This window comes from Megascapheus bottae, chromosome 17 (genome assembly GCF_031878675.1).
Source record: "Megascapheus bottae isolate mThoBot1 chromosome 17, mThoBot2.hap1, whole genome shotgun sequence".
Classification (NCBI taxonomy): Eukaryota; Metazoa; Chordata; class Mammalia; order Rodentia; family Geomyidae; genus Megascapheus; species Megascapheus bottae.
Window position 1 is genome coordinate 24,766,361 of NC_143525.1, and position 16,085 is coordinate 24,782,445.

The following is a 16,085-nucleotide window of genomic DNA, read 5'->3' on the forward strand; positions in this document are numbered from 1 at the left end:
GCTAGTAGGGTTTTCAAGGTCGCAGAGGATCGTTTCGGGGTGGAGAGGAGACATCTTAGCAGTGTGGTGTAGGGTTGGGATTGCAGGCTCTGCAGGAGGCGCCCTGGCGGGGTCCTCTCTCGCAGCTGGCACTGAGCGGGAACCCCGAGTCGGGAGCCTCTGTAGCCCTCACGAGGTGTAGATTTTTGAGGGGTGCGGCGCTATGGAAGAGCTTGACAGCGAGCCAACCATCACCGTAAGTGGGCCTGGAGCAGGCGGGATAGCTTGCCTCTGAGCTTAAGGACCGAGCCTGCTTCCAGCCGGGCGCGTGCTCCCTCCGTCATCGCCGCCGCCGCCGCCGCAGCCCGAAGCGGGATTGGTGCCGGAACTGGAGGGGCGGTGGTCGCCTGGCTCCTGCTCGAGTCTGCACGCTAAGGCCCCGGCCCCGGGAGCCCCAGGCCATCCCGCCCTGCCGTGTCGTTCTGCATCCCCCGTTTTCTCTCCAGAACACTAGAATGGCCTTGGACTAAGAAAAATGCCTCTCCTTCCCTCACAGCTCCGAGCTGCTGCCCCGTCAGCTTGGCACCAGTCTTTCGTGCTGTTTGGAGGTGTATCCTACCCACCTGCTCTTTCAGAGAGTACCTATTCTGTTGCTTTGTATTTAATCTAGTGCCGCTGTCTGGCCGACAAGGGGAAGCCTTGCCTAACACAGGCCGATTCCCCGGGATCTAGTTGGGCATTAATGCCTTCCCATCACTGGACATCTCTGGAATGTCTCTTCTTCGCTTTTATATCCTCGTTTTTCAAATGCCTTTTCTGATCTCCAACAAGTCAAATAACTGCCCATAAGTTATCCCCCCCCCGTGTCTCTGTCCGTCCGTCCGTCTCTCTCTCTCTCTCTCTCTCTCTCTCTCTCTCTCTCTCTCTCTCTCTCTCTCTCTCTCTCTCTCCCTCTCTCCCTCTCTCCCTCTCCCTCTCTCCCTCTCTCCCTCTCTCCTCTCTCTCTCTCTCTCTCTCTCTCTCTCTCTCTCTCTCTCTCTCTCGTTGAGGGGGGGAGGAATTTTAGAAAGTTGAAATGCCTCCATTTTAAAACTAGAGCTATCAGACTATAAAGCAGAGATAAAACCAAAAAGTGAAAACGAAGTTACTTCAAAGCCTACCACACAGAAATGACACTTGAGACCTTTCTTTTTTTAATTTGATTTTTTTTTATTGTTGGGGTAATGTATAGAGGTTACAGTTAATATATACGAGTTACAGTCACATTCTGCAGTTAGTGGGTGCACTACTTCTCGAACATAGATACCACTTCTAGTGTTTTTGTCCCCTTTTCCCTCCCTTCCATCCCACACCTTTTATAAACACAGCTAGTGGGGAATGTGGCTTAAGGGTAGAGTGCTTGCCTAGCATGCATAAAGCTTTGGATTCAATTCCTCAATGCCACATAAACAGAAGAAGCTGGAAATGGTCCTGTGGCTTAAGAGTGGTAGCTTTGAACAAAAGAAGCTCATGGATAGTGCTAGGCCTGGCTAAAGAGGGAGGTGGGGAAGCAGTGTGAGTTAGATAATAAAAGTTAGTTGTGCCAGGTGTGGTGGTTCACGCCTGTAATCCTAGCTACTCATGAGGCTGAAATCTGAGGATCGAAGTTCAAAGCCAGCCTGGGCTCTAAAGTTCCAGGGCCTCCAATTAACTGACAGGTCTCCAGTTAACCACTAGAAACCCGGAAGTGGCACCATGGCTCCGTGGGTAGAGTGGTAGCCTTGAGCTGAAGAGCTCAGGGACAGCTCCCAGAGTTCAAGCCCTATGACTAACTAAAAAAAAAAAAGTGAGTTTTTCCTCTAATCTTGTTATACTAAAATGAATTTTAAAAAGTATTTTAACAAAAAAGACAAACTATTGAATAAACTGTTAACTATTAATGTTTAATAGTTTAAATAGAGCCTAGGCTCTGGCCTATAGCTTTATCACAGAGGCTAGCAATATCTCACTTGAGTCACGGCTTTTCTCTCTGCTTTATTTTGATGGAGGTAAGAGTCTCACAAGACTCTTTTGCTTGGGCTGGCCTCAAATCACCATCATTGGAACCCAGCCTCCTTGAGTAACTAGGATTACAGGTGTGAGACATCATGAAGTTAGGTTTGTTTTTTGGGAAGTTACAATGTTAGGATCACTACTACTAGAACCTGTCTCACCTTTCTTTTTCTACATAGAACTTTTCAGTACTCTGTCCATTCGTGAATACCCTTACTTTGATACCTAGCTATATGATACAAAGAGGAAGATGTTGCTCTAAACAGATGTAATTCCAGCCTCCTGGGATTACAGGAGTGTGCCATATGCCCATCTTTATTTCTTCATTTTATTTTATTTTGTGTGTCATGGGGCTTGAACTCTGGGCCTGGGCGCTGTCCTTGAGCTTTCCAGCTCAAGGCTACCACCCTACTCCTGGAGCCATAGCCCCACTCCCAGTTTTCTAGTGATTAATTGGAAATAAGAGCCTCAAGGTCTTTTAGGCTGGGCTGGTTTTGAACCTTGATCCGCAGATCTCAGACTCCCAAGTAGCTAGGATTATAGCTACTGTACCTGGCCTTTTTTTTTTTTTTTCTTAAACCACAGGTCCATTAAATTATAATGTAATAATTGTTTTGTTTTGTTTTGCCAGTCCTTGAACTCAGGGCCTGGACAATGTCCCTGAGCTTCTTTTGCTCAAGGCTAGCACTCTACCACTTGAGTCTCAGCACCACTTCTGCCTTTTTCTGTTTATGTGGTACTGAGGAATCAGTCCAGATCTTCATGCATGCTAGGCAAGTACTCTGCCACTATGCGACATTCCTAGCCTATAATGTAATGACTTTTTAGGGCACAGTTTTCCTTTTCATCAGCATGGGAGGTGGCAGGCTGAGTTTTAAGTGCCCACTGAAGCTTGTTTGATTATCTAGGGTCTTTGCTCCAACAGGCTGAGCAGTCTCAACTACATGAATGCATGCATGCACACAATCACATACCTGTATATTACGCTCTTTTGGCAGTGTGTATTGGAGTTTGAACTCTGGCTCACTCTTGCTAGGCAGGTGTTCTGGCATTTAAGAGAAATCCTTAGTCCTAGACTAGCACCTCTTTCATCACTGTTGCTTTCCAGAATTTAATTGCAAATTGATGGAAATGGAAAGCCTTTAGTTGTTAGAATACTTTCTTTTTTTTTCTTCCACTGTTGAGCCTGGTGTTTTTTTTTTTTTTTTTTTTTTTTTTTTTTTTTTTTTGCCAGTCCTGGGCTTGAGCTCAGGGCCTGAGTACTACTGTCCTTGGACTTTCTCAAGGCTAGAGCTCTACCACTTGAGCCTCAGCACCACTTCTGGCTTTTTTCTATGTATGTGGTACCAAGGAATCGAACCCGGGTCTTCATGCATGCTAGGCAAGCACTTTAACCACTAGGCCAAACTTCCGGCCGAGCCTGGTGTTTGAACTTAGGTTTTGGATGCTATCCCTGAGATTTTCATGTGCGTAGTTAAAGTTCTACCATTTGAGGCACTTTGCTTTTTTTGTTATTTTTGTTTTTGCAGAGCCTTGTACATATTAGGCAAGTGGTCTTCTGAGAGCTACACCCCCAACCCATACTCCTGCTTTTTGGTGGCTAATTGGACATGAGATTCTCTTGGACTTTACTGCCCAAATCTCAGCCTCCTGAGTAGTTAGAATTACTGGGAGAAGTTGTCAGAACCCTGTTAGTAATAACAAGTTCTGTGTCTTATTTTTTACCAGTTGATTCCAGGTATGCATTCCAAAAAGAAGCAAATGTGTTTTGACTGGGGTCCTGGGGAGATGCTCGTGTGTGAAACCACCTTCGACAAAAAAGGTAGTTATTTTCTCCCAAGATTATCTATTTGGCATATATGGTTGTTTGCTTCAATATTCTCTTAATTTCATTTGGTTTGGCATAAACAATTGGATTTCCTTTTAACATTTTTATTTTGAAAACTTTAGCTGTTTTAGAATTACACAGATTTATGTAATTATGACTTGGAAGATGTTGAGTCCTGGAAAAAAGAAATAAGTCTTCTTTGTAAGAGATCTCACTATCCATCCATCCATCCATCCATCTATCTATGTTTTTTGCCAGTCCTGGGGCTTGAATGTAGGGTCTGGGCACTATCCTTGAGTTACTTTTGTTCAAAGATAAAACTACCAATTGAACCACAGAGCCACATGAGGTTTTAGGTTACATTCTTAGTGCTGAAAAATGAACAGCAATAAAACAAAAACAAGGCCAAGCATGGTGGCTCATCTCTGTAATCCTCACCCAAAAAAAATGCAAATGAAAAGAAAACGGGAAGTGGGGCTGTTGCTCAAGGGGTAGAGGATAGAGTGCTACCCTTGAGCTAAAGAGCTCAGGGACAACACCCAGGCCCAGAGTTCAACACCCATGACCGATCCAAAAAAAAACCCAGACTAGCCTGGGTTACTTACCAAAACTGTGTCTCGAACAAGGACTGGAGCTGCAGCTCACTGGTAGAGTAGAGTATGTTCCCAGTAGTCACGAGGCTCTGGGTTTGATCTGTGTTACAAGATCTGGCTTGCTAATGACTTTGTCTTTTTTTTTTTTTTTGTCAGTCTGGGGACTTGAACTCAAGGCCTGGACAATGTCCTTGAGCTTTCTTAAGGCTAGTGCTCTACCACTTGAGCCACAGTACCACTTCCAGCCTTTTCTGTGTATGTGGTATCAAGGAATCGAACCCAGGGCTTTATGCATGCTAGGCTACTCTACCACTAGGCCAAATTCCCTGCCCCTTGATAATGCTTTTGCAATGTTTAAAATTGAGAATGGATTCTCTTTGGGGGTAATTTTATTTTTCTTCTTTCAGAAAAATCAGAAATAGTGCCAAACTGCCCTTTTATCCATATTGTTCGGAAAGATGTAGATGTCTATTCTCAAATTTTGAGAAAACTCTTTAATGAATCACATGGAATCTTTGTGGGCCTCCAGAGAATTGAAGAAGAATTAACTGGAAAATCAAGAAAAGCTCAGTAAGTAAGCTATTGAAAGATGCTGATGTCCAAAACTGAATTGTGAAAAGTTCGATGAAATACTTGGTTTTTATTTATTTTTTGGTGGGTCCTGAGGCTTGAACTCTAGGCCTGTGCACTGTCCCTGAGCTCCTCAGCTCAAGGCTCTACCACTTGAGCCACAGCACCACTTCCAGTTTTCTGGTGGTTAATTGGAAATTAGAGTCTCAGGGACATTCCTGCCTGGGCTGCTTTGAATCACAATCCTCAGATCTCAGCCTCCTGAATAGCTAGGATTACAGGTGTGAGCCACTGCCCCCAGCTTAGCTGTGTAATTGGAGTTAAGCATCTTACAGACTTTCTGTCTGAGTTGATTTCAGACCAGGATCCTCAGATCTCAGCGTCATGTGTAGTTAGGATTACAGGTGTGAACTACCTGCCAACCTTCATTTTCTAAATTTAGTGGTTACTAAAGGATCTCATCAACAAGTAACATCAGCATAAACTCAGGACTACTTTATCCCACTAGGTTGTATCTTATTTTATTCATTCTGTTGTTGGAGTGATTTCAGCTTTGAAATGGGCTACTTCTTCAAGTTGACTCCCATCTTTTCAACATATTTCCATTTGTTTTGAGTGCTTTCTTTCTGGAAGCATAGAGTGTCCTGAATTCATGTTATCTGTTATTTCCTTTTTATAGGTTGGTTCGTGTGAGTAAAAATTACCGCTCTGTCATAAGAGCATGCATGGAGGAAATGCACCAGGTGGCAAGTAAGGATTTTGTGTGTGTACTTGACGCTATTTGAAGTAAAAATCTGACATTCCAGTCCAAAATCATAACATAATCCTTGATTTTGGATGATTGGGGAGAGTGGATCAATCTTGGTCTTGAACTCTGTGTTCCAAATTTGAATCTATTCAATTGCTTGACTCATTGATATGTTGAAGCTAAAGGCCCAAATTAAGACTGTTAAAATTGTATTTCCAGTTCTTTAACATTGGCCATTTAAGATCATTATAACCATGAGCCACATGCCACATGGGTCCTAATGTTTGGTTGTGACTTGTGTTACATGACTTATTTACTAGAGCCATTAATTTTTTGTGCCAGTACTCCAGGCCTATGTCTTTTAGGTTCTTCAAGGCCAGTGTTCTCACCATGTAAGCCATAGTTCTACTTGTGGCTTTTTGGCATTTGATTAGAGTCTCATCACTTTCTTGTTTGTGTTGGCTTTGAACAGGATTTCCAAATCTCAGTGTCTTGAGTAACTAGGATTTCCAGTGTTAGCCACCAGTACCTGGCAGTTGAGGACCTTGGTTTGTCCTTGATTTACAACTAATGAATATGATCCATTAAAAATAAATCTAGGGGGCCAGGAGTTTAGCCTAGTCGTACAGTGCTTGCCTAGCATATATCAAGACCCAGGTTCAATTCCTCGGTACCACATGTATAGAAAAAATCTGGAAGTGGTTCTGTGGCTCAAGTGGTAGGGTACTAGCCCTGAGAAAAGTCCAAGGATAGTGTTCAGACCCTGAGTTCAAGCCCCACAACTGGCAAAAAATAAATAAATAAAAATAAATCTAGGGGCCCGAGAATTTGGCCTAGCAGTAGAGTGCTTGCCTATTATGCATGAAAACCCAGTTTCATTCCTCCCTACCTCATACATAGGGGAAAAAAAAGCCAGAAGTGGTGGTGAGGCTCAAGTGGTAGAGCTCTATCTAGCCTTGAGAAAGTCCAAGAACAGTGCTCAGGCCCTGACCTCAAGCCCAGGACTGGCAATAAATAAATAAAATAAAATAAAATAAATCTAGAGATGCAGAGAATATAGCTTAGTGGCAAAGTGCTTGTCGAGCATGCATGAAGCCCTGGGTTCGATTCCTCAATACCACATAAGCAGAAAAAGCCAGGAGTTGTGCTATGGCTCAAGTGGTAGAGTGCTAGCAGGGAGGGGCTCAGAGTCAGTGCCAGGCCCTGAGTTAAAGCCCCAGGACTGGCGAAAAATCAGTTCATCATTCTAGCTCTGCATAGTGCTCAGATTGTAATCCTAGCTACTAAGGAGGCTGAGATTAGACTTGCAGGTTGAAGCTGTCCTTGGCAAAACTTTGGAAAGATCTCATCTAATACAAAGCTGTGTGTGGTGGCACAAGTATCTGACACCCCAGATACTCTGGAAGTCTAGATAGGAGAATTGTGTTCCATGTTGTCTTGAGCCAACAAAGAACCCCTGTTTGGGAAAAATAAAATCTTCGGACACATAGCTTAAGTGGTAAGAGCACCTATTTCCAAGCACTAAGCCCTGAGTTCAAATCCCTGTATGACAAAAGGAAAAAAGAAACCTGGCTGGGGGTTTGGCCTGGTGGTAAAGTGCTTGCCTAGCATGCACGAAGACCTGGGTTCAATTCCTTGGTACCACATACACAGAAAAAAGCCAGAGTGGTGCTGTAGCTCGAGTGATAGAGCTCTAGCCTTGTGAAAGCCCAAGGATAGTGCTCATGCCTTGAGTTCAAGCCCCTGGTCTGTCAAAAAAGAAAAGAAAAAAAGAGACACTGAAAAGAAAAGGAAGACAAACAGCAGACTTGTGTATATGAAGCTGTAATGAGACTAAACATTTCATTTCATTGTACACTTACATGTTCTGTCTTTTTATAGTTGCTGCTAAAGATCCAGCCAGTGGCCACCGGTACAGTAGTCAGGTAAAGGGAACTGCCGTTGAAATGAAACAACCCTGTTCGACAAGGGTTGGTTTTCCCTTATAAGTCAGAATGATGCTGTCTGCATGTAGGTTGACGAAGGAAGAGCTGCATATTCTTCATAGCCAAGTCCAGGCCTAATTTATTTTATTTTTTTGTTGGTCCTAGGGTTTGATCTCTGGGCTTGGGCATTGTCCCTAAGTTCTTCAACTCAACTCTAGCACTCTACCACTTCCAGTTTTCTGTTGTTTAATTGGAGATAAGAGTCTCACAGGGGGGCCTGCAGCGTGGTGGCTCTCTTCTCTAGCTGAGGAGGCTGAGATCTGAGGATGGAAGCCAGTTCAGACAATACAAAGCCAAAGCTGCGAGACTTTTATCTCTAATTACTAGAAAATGGGAAGTGGGGCTGTGGCTCAAGGGTAGGGTAGTGGCCTTGAGCTGAAGAGCTCAGGGACACCACCCAGGCCAGAGTTCAAGCCCCATGCCCCCCCTCCCCCGCCAATGTGTGTGTGTGTGTGTGTGTGTGTGTGTGTGTATGTATGTATGTATGTATGTATGTATGTATGTATATATATGTATGTATGTATATGTCTCATGGGGCCAGGAGTTTGGCTTAGAAGTAGAGTGCTTGCCTAGCATGTATGAAGACCGGGGTTGGTACTACATACATAGAAAAAAACAGAAAAAAAGCTGGGCAGGGTGGCACACACCTGTAATCATAGCTACTGACTGAGGAATATGAGATCTGAGGAGAAAGGTTCATAGCCAGCCTGGGTACAAAAAGGACCTGAGACTCTTATCTCCAATTAACCTCTAGAAAACCAGAACTGGGGCTTGGCTTAAGGGTAGGGCTGTAGCCTAGAACTAAAGAGCCCAGGGACAACGCCTAGGCCCAGGGGTAGGGTGGTAGTTGAGCTGAAGAGCTCAGGGAGAGTACCCAGGCCCAGTTCAAGCCCCATGACCAAGGAAAATAAAATATGTCTCACCATAAATAAAATATGTTGTACCATAACATATGTCTCCCTAGGGGAAATTCTACCAAAGGAGCACCAGTTCCTCAAAGGTTACTGTATTGGGGTTCAAGCTCTGCCTTATTCCTTTGCTCTAAGAACTGATCTAAGCAGCCTTTGTAATGAAACCTGTCTCCATTTCTTCCTAGGTCTCTATTTTGTCAGCAATGGAACTCATTTGGAATCTGTGTGAAATTCTTTTTATTGAAGTAGCCCCAGGTGAGTCTAGTCCATTGGTATAGCCCTAGGTAACCTCCAAATAATCTGACACAATATCAAAGAGGACATTGTTATCTTTTTCCTTTTTATCTTTGGTACATTTTTAGGATGATTTTTCTGCTGTGATGCAGTGTTGTTGTTGTTTTTAGTTTTTATTATTTTTTTTTTTTGCTAGTCCTCGCTTGGGCTTAGGGCCTGAGCACTGTCCTTGGACTTTCTCTGAGGAATCGAACCCAGGTCATCCTGCATGCTAGGCAAGCACTCTACTACCAGGCCACTGTTCTTAGACATTAAAAAAAATGTTTTTTATTGTAATTAATAGAAGGGTTACATTATATTCACCAGATAGAAGATATATTACTTCACAAACATTAATACCCTTTCTCATGTCTTGGTCCCCATTTCCCTCCCCCTACCCCTGCCCTTCTTGGACATTTTTTGCTCATGGCTAGTGCTCTGCTGCTCGAACCATGGAGCCCCTCTGGTACTAAGGAATCAAACCCAGGGCTTTGTGTAGACTAGCACTCTACCACTAGGCTACTTTCCTGGACCCCCCCTTTTTTTTTTTTTTTTTTTTGCCAGTCCTGGGACTTGAACTCAGGGCCTGAGTGCTTTCCTTGGGCTTTCCTTAAGGCTAGCACTCTACCACTGGAGCCATATCACTTTTCTATATATATAGTACCTGGATTTTCCTGTATGCTAGGCCAGCAGTCTACCACTAGGCCAAATTCCCTACCCCAATTCAGTGCCTTTTGTGGATATAACCATCAGAAATAATTACAAACCGCCCTGGGAAACATAACATTCTAATAGAGAATCATACAAAGTCCCTTCCAGGAACCTGAAACATTAGGCATACATCCCTGAAATATTTGAGAATTAGAACTGGATACTGGTAGCTCACGCTTATAATCCTAGCCCCTTAGGAGGCTGACATCTGAGCACTGAGGTTCAAAGCCACCCCGAGCACTAAAGAACTAGAGGGTCTTATCTCCAAATAATCACTAGAAAACAGGAAGTGGGGCTGTGGCTCCAAGGGTAGGGCGGTAGCCTTGAGCTGAAGAGCTCAGGGACAAAGCCTAGGTCCAGAGTTCAAGCCCACAAAAAAAAAAGTAAAGAAAAGAAAAGTTAGTTTGTGTGAGTCTTTTTTTTTTTTTTTTAATTTTTTTTAATTGTAATTAGTAAAAGGGTTACATGATATTTGCCAGATAGAAGGTGCATTAATTCACATACATTGATACCCTTTTACATGTCTTGGTACCCATTTCCTTCCCCCCCCCACCCCCCCCACCCGTGTTTGTGTGAGTCTTATCTCTAACTGTCAGAAGTCCAGAAGTGGCACTGTGGCTCAAAATGATAGAGTTCTAGCCTTGAGCTGAGGAGCTCAGGAACAGCCTCCAGGCCCTGAGCTCAGGCCCCACAAACCACCAAAAATAACAAGAGAAAAATGGAGTTGCCTGATACAGAAAAAGGGAGGATCCAGTAAGTGTCCTCTCTGCTTTACCCAGGACCACATGTTCTACTTGAAAGATACAAAGCCCTCCTACCTACACAGCCATCTTGTCTGCCATAGCACACTCTGTAATTTGGTAAAATAGAAACTGCTGCTCATGAAGCCAAGTTATTTGTGTGTGACAACTTTCTCTGCAGCTGGGCCTCTCCTCCTCCATCTCCTTGACTGGGTTAGACTCCACGTGTGCGAGGTGGACACGTTGTCCGCAGATGTTTTGGGCAGCGAGAATCCAAGCAAACATGAGAGCTTCTGGAACTTGGTAATAGTCCTCTGCAGACTACACCTCCTCTCTTCCATCTACTTTGGAGTGTGTTGACCCAGTGCTGTGGGAACATGGGGGAAAGGTATGGAACTTGACAGTAGGCCTCCATGTCCTGGCCTGACTGGTGAGGTGGTCCAGCTTTTCTTCTCTTTTAGAATAGTTGAAAACTATCACAGAAGAATACTGCTTTGTAGACGTTTCAATTAAAACAAAACAAAAAAAAAAATTGGAAATTGAAGGTGGCAGTGGTCTGTAATTGAAGCTACTCAGAAAGAAGCCTGACATCTGAGGATTGAGGATCAAGGACAACCTGTACAGAAAAGCTGTGAGAGTCTTATCTCCAATTAGCCACTAGCAAGCCAAAAGTGGAATTGTAGCTCAAGTGGTAGAGAGATAGGCATAAGCAAAAAAAACCTCAGGGACAGCATCCAGGCCCTGAGTTCAAGCTCTAGGACCAGCACACACAGAAAGATAGGAACTGATTTGTTTGTAGCTAGAAGTAAGAGACATGAGTATAAAACTAAAGGCTGGTGGCCACACATACTGAAACTCCAGTTAGATAACAGTTTGTGAGGGTCCTTCTGGAGAGAGAAGCAAGATGTTGCTGTCCCCAAGACTGACTACAACTTAGCCTCCCACCAGTCCTCACGGTCCTTCATCTCCTTGCAGGTGACTATCTTGGTGCTGCAGGGCCGGCTGGATGAGGCTCGACAGATGCTGTCCAAAGAGGCTGATGCTCACCCCCCATCTGCAGGCATGTGCCGCATCCTGGGGGAACTGATGAGGACAATGCCCGTTCTCAGTGTATGTGCGAGCTCCTGGCTGGCTGGGTTGAGTCCTGGGAGATAGGCAGCATGCTGGGTAAATATGCAGGTTCGGTGATATTTCATGGTCTTTCAACCTTTAGCCTGGCAATACCCAGACACTGACCGAGCTAGAGCTGAAGTGGCAGCACTGGTGTGAGGAGTGTGAGCGGCACCTGCAAGATGGCACGTTTGCTGCCAATCCCCATCTGGAGTGTCTCTGCAAGGTCTGGGGAGAGCTGGGTGGACCTTGTTGGGCTATCCCAGGGTCTGTGGCATCCTGGATAGCCAGGAGCTGGCTCAGTTGATTTTCTGGGAGGGACAAGAGAGTTTTCACCTGTAGGTGACACCTCCAATCCCAGCCAAGATGTGAGTCCTAGGGGAGTGGCTCTCGGCAGTCTCTAGCTCAGAGAACGGCTCTCCCTAGATCATGCTGGGGGATGAGGCTGCCTTGCTGGAGCAGAAGGAGCTTCTGAGTAACTGGTACCACTTCCTGGTGACCCGCCTGCTCTACTCCCACCCCACGGTGAAACCCATCGACCTGCACTTCTATGCCCAGGTGGGTGAGCTCCATTGGGGGATGGGGCAGACTTCTCAGTGAGCAGCCTACTGGGATTGAATTTCCCTGGGAACATGCAGGCTCTGTCCTTCAACCCTTTGTGAAAGAACCCCCTCACTGCCCTCCAGGGTTCCCTATAAAGCAGCCCTGCTGCACCCCTTGTGTCCTGGGGATTGAGTGGGGCCATCATCTTTCCACAGTCCAGCCTGGACATGTTTCTGGGAGGGGAGAGCAGCTCGGAGCCCTTGGACAACATTTTGATGGCAGCCTTCGAGTTTGATATCCACCAAGTGATCAAGGAATGCAGGTAGGACCCCTTACTCACCCCTCTAACCACTAGCCACTCACAGGCTCAGGGTGTGACACAACAATGTGCAGTGAGCAACACCATCCTTTCCTGCATTCTTCCTCGTAAAGATTTCCTTAGTCCATTTTGTGATGTTATAACTGAATAGTTGTGACTGGATAAGGATGACAAAGGGAATTATTTTTTTTCATAGTATAAGATCAATGGCTATAGCCCAGCATTGTTGTGTATCCTATAATCCTGACTACTTAGATAGGATCAGGGTTCAAAGTCCGACTAAGCAGAAAGTCTGTGAGACTTTTTTTTTTTGTGGGTCATGGGCTTGAACTTGGCTTGGGCACTGTCCCTGAGTTCTTCAGCTCAAGGCTACCATCCTAACCTTGAGCCAAGCCCCACTTCCTGTTTTCTAGAGGTTAATTGGAGATAAGAGTATCAGGTCCGGGGGCGGGGAGCTTGGCCTAGTGGTAGAGTGCTTGCCTAACGTGCACCAATACCTGGGTTCGATTCCTCGATACCCCACACATGTACCAAAAAACCAGAAGTGGTGCTGATGCTCAAATGGTAGAGTGCTAGCCTTGAGAAAGTCCAAGGACAGTACTCAGGCCCTGAGCTCAAGCCCAGGACTGGGGGGGAAAAAAAAAGTCTCAGGTCCTTTTGTGCTGGCTGGCTTTGAACCTAGATCCTCAGTCTCATCCTCCTGAGTAGTTAATGAGAGCCACCACATCCAGCTTTTTTTTTTTTTTTTTGGCTTGAACCTCAGGGTCTGGAAATTGTTCCTGAGCCCATTTTGCTTAAGGTTAGCACTCCAGCACTTGAGCCACAGTGACACTTCTGGCTTTTTAGGTTTATATGGGTACTAAGGAATGGAACCAGGGCCTCATGCATGCTAGGCATGCACTCTACCACCAAAAAAAACAACAACAACAAAAAAAAAAAACCAAAAAAAATCTCAGGGGACTTTCTTACTTAGGCCTCCTGAGTAGCTAGGATTACTGGCATGAGCTTTGGCACCCAAATTTTAGGTTTTTTTCTTTTTTTTTTGCCAGTCCTGGGCTTGAGCTCAGGGCCTGAGCACTGTCCTTGGACTTTCTCAAGGCTAGAGCTCTACCACTTGAGCCTCAGCACCACTTCCGGCTTTTTTCTATGTATGTGGTACCGAGGAATTGAACCCGGGTCTTCATGCATGCTAGGCAAGCACTTTAACCACTAGGCCAAACTCCTGGCCCCAAGGTTTTTTTTCTTTTTGTGGGGGGCTTGAAACTCTGGAACTGGTTACTGTTCCAGAGTTCTTCAGCTCAAGTTTAGTACTCTACCATTTGAGCCAGAGCACCACTTTTGGTTTTCTGGTGGTTAATTTGAGATGATAGTCTCACAGACTTTAGTGCCCCAGCTGGCTTTGAGCCGTGATCCTTAAATCTCAGCCTCATGAGTAGCTAGAATTACAGGTGTGAGCCACCAGTGCCTGGCATTTAGATTTTGGGGGGGGGGGTGGTCATGGGGCTTGAACTCTGGGCCTAGGCGCTGCCCTTGAGCTCTTCAGCTCAAGGCTACTGCCCTACCCCTTGAGCCACAGCCCCACTTCCCATTTTTAGTGATAAATTTGAGATGAGAGCCTCATGTTCTTTAGGGCCTGGACTGGCTTTGAACCAAGATCCTTAAACCTCAGGCTCCTGAGTAGTTAGAATTACAGGCATGAGCCACCACGCCCAGCTTGGCATTTAGATTTTTTGACAATAGCTCTCCTAACATCCAAGAAATGTAATCACTAATGTCTTCTAGGCTTCCCATTCAAGTCCAGCTCACATGGGATGTGCCTTTTCCCGATTTCCTTCTTATCTTTGTGTCTGAATTTGCAGCATTGCTCTGAGCAACTGGTGGTTTGTGGCTCACCTGACTGACCTGCTGGATCACTGCAAGCTCCTCCAGTCACACAACCTCTAGTAAGTGGGCTAGGCTCCCCGACATCGAACCTCCTCTTACTACCAACAGGGGGTAGGCTGGGCCCAATGCATGGAAGGGGACTTGGTCTTGGAAAGGCCTGAATGGAACACATTGAAGTCTTGGTCTTATGTTTATTGCAGCTTCGGTTCTAACATGAGAGAGTTTCTCCTGCTAGAATATGCCTCGGGACTGTTTGCCCATCACAGGTAGGGGCTCCATTACAACTTGAGGGTTCTCTATTGTTTGCTTTCCTGAGGCCATAGAGACACCAGTAGGGAGGAGCCCAGGGCTTGCCAACCCTTCAAATCTTACCTCCATCCTCTCTGTAGCCTGTGGCAGCTGGCAGTGGATTACTTTGACTATTGTCCTGAGCTGGGGCGAGTTTCCTTAGAGCTCCACATTGAGAGGATCCCCCTCAACACAGAGCAGAAAGCCCTCAAGGTGCTTCGGATTTGTGAGCAAAGGCAGATGACTGAACAAGGTAAGGTGATCCTGCCCGTTGAGCCTTAGGCTGTGCCACTACTATACCAACCTCCCCATTAGCCATATTCAAAGAGGCAGGGCAGTAGATGCCATGATAAAAGATCTTTAGTGGGGAGGGATAGATGATTGAGAGATCTTTGGGGTCCTTCAGAAAATGGAGCATTTTGCCTTTTTATTAAGACTGTTGCCTAGCATTTGTGGCTTACATTCTTAATTCTAGCTACTCAGTAAGGTGAGACCTGAGGAACTTTGTTCAAAACCAGGCCAGGCAGGAAGGTCCATGAAGATTCTTATCTCCAATTAACCACCAGAAAATAGTGGCTGTGTAGCTCAAAGTGGTAGAGCATTAGTTTGAGCCAACGTACTCAGGGATGGCGCCTTGGCCCTTTACTCAAGATCCAAGATAAAACAAAAATCTGACCTAGTCCTCTCATTTATTCCCTGACCTCAAGCCTGGGATCAGCGGGAAGCTTCTTGTCCAGCTGTGTTGCTGTTGCCTGCTAAGCCTGGCCAAGTGGGGAAGCAGAATACAAGGCACAACTCTTGTGCCTCTGAGCCCTAATTGTACTCACAAAGAACCTGAGGGTGATTTATCCATTGTACTGTTAGCAGGGTACTGACATTAATAAACCCAGAAGTTTCCCTTTCTGCCAATTTGCCCACATTTTGGGTCTATGCCGAGGTGTTAGGTTGTAGTTGAGACTACAATATGGCCAGGCCTATGCTATCAGGCTCCACAATGGAGTGATTCGAGGGTGAAGGCTTTTGTCTTTTTCCCCTGCTAGTGCGTAGCATCTGCAAGATCTTAGCCATGAAGGCTGTTCGCAATAATCGCTTGGGCTCTGCACTCTCCTGGAGTATCCGTGCCAAAGATGCTGCCTTCGCCACACTTGTTTCAGACAGGTAGGTGCAGCTGGTGCTGGTTCTTAGGAAATGATTGGGAGGTTGGAAGTGAGGTCTGATTTTTGGGATGGGCCTTGCAGGTTCCTCAAGGATTACTGTGAGCGAGGCTGCTTTTCCGACTTGGACCTCATTGACAATCTAGGGCCAGCCATGATGCTTAGCGATCGATTGACATTTCTGGGTGAGTCTCTTGTTCTTTCCCTGGGCATGGGGAGATGTCATTCTAAACATAAGGGGAAAATTTCACATATGTAAGAAATAAGGACTTCCCATTTATATTTCCTAGATTAACCAGTTACCTTTGCTTACATTTATCATATCATTATCTTGATTTTTTTTTTTTTGCCATTCCTGGATTGGCTTGAACTCAAAGCCCTGAGCAGTGTCCCTGAGCTTCATGCATGCTAGGCAAGC

At 45.4% G+C, this 16,085-nt stretch overlaps 2 protein-coding genes across 2 annotated transcripts in view; one reads left to right on the forward strand and one right to left on the reverse strand.

Annotated features, from left to right (window-relative positions):
• Nucleotides 1–16,085, forward strand: part of Nup85 (nucleoporin 85) — an 18,051-nt gene continuing 1,966 nt past the window's right edge. Inside the window, exons 1-16 of the mRNA XM_090350269.1 lie at nucleotides 1–235; nucleotides 3,739–3,832; nucleotides 4,839–5,001; nucleotides 5,681–5,751; nucleotides 7,631–7,674; nucleotides 8,831–8,900; nucleotides 10,551–10,672; nucleotides 11,345–11,479; nucleotides 11,583–11,705; nucleotides 11,906–12,037; nucleotides 12,238–12,344; nucleotides 14,201–14,284; nucleotides 14,426–14,491; nucleotides 14,615–14,766; nucleotides 15,554–15,671; nucleotides 15,752–15,852. Of these exons, the coding sequence (XP_090206395.1) occupies nucleotides 203–235; nucleotides 3,739–3,832; nucleotides 4,839–5,001; nucleotides 5,681–5,751; nucleotides 7,631–7,674; nucleotides 8,831–8,900; nucleotides 10,551–10,672; nucleotides 11,345–11,479; nucleotides 11,583–11,705; nucleotides 11,906–12,037; nucleotides 12,238–12,344; nucleotides 14,201–14,284; nucleotides 14,426–14,491; nucleotides 14,615–14,766; nucleotides 15,554–15,671; nucleotides 15,752–15,852 (1,615 nt within the window). The 5' untranslated portion in view covers nucleotides 1–202. The remainder of the gene's footprint in view (nucleotides 236–3,738; nucleotides 3,833–4,838; nucleotides 5,002–5,680; nucleotides 5,752–7,630; nucleotides 7,675–8,830; nucleotides 8,901–10,550; nucleotides 10,673–11,344; nucleotides 11,480–11,582; nucleotides 11,706–11,905; nucleotides 12,038–12,237; nucleotides 12,345–14,200; nucleotides 14,285–14,425; nucleotides 14,492–14,614; nucleotides 14,767–15,553; nucleotides 15,672–15,751; nucleotides 15,853–16,085) is intronic.
• The window catches only part of Gga3 (golgi associated, gamma adaptin ear containing, ARF binding protein 3), a 26,239-nt gene continuing 21,570 nt past the window's right edge, over nucleotides 11,417–16,085 (reverse strand). Inside the window, exon 17 of the mRNA XM_090350268.1 lies at nucleotides 11,417–11,513. Coding sequence (XP_090206394.1) covers nucleotides 11,475–11,513 — 39 coding nt within the window. The 3' untranslated portion in view covers nucleotides 11,417–11,474. The remainder of the gene's footprint in view (nucleotides 11,514–16,085) is intronic.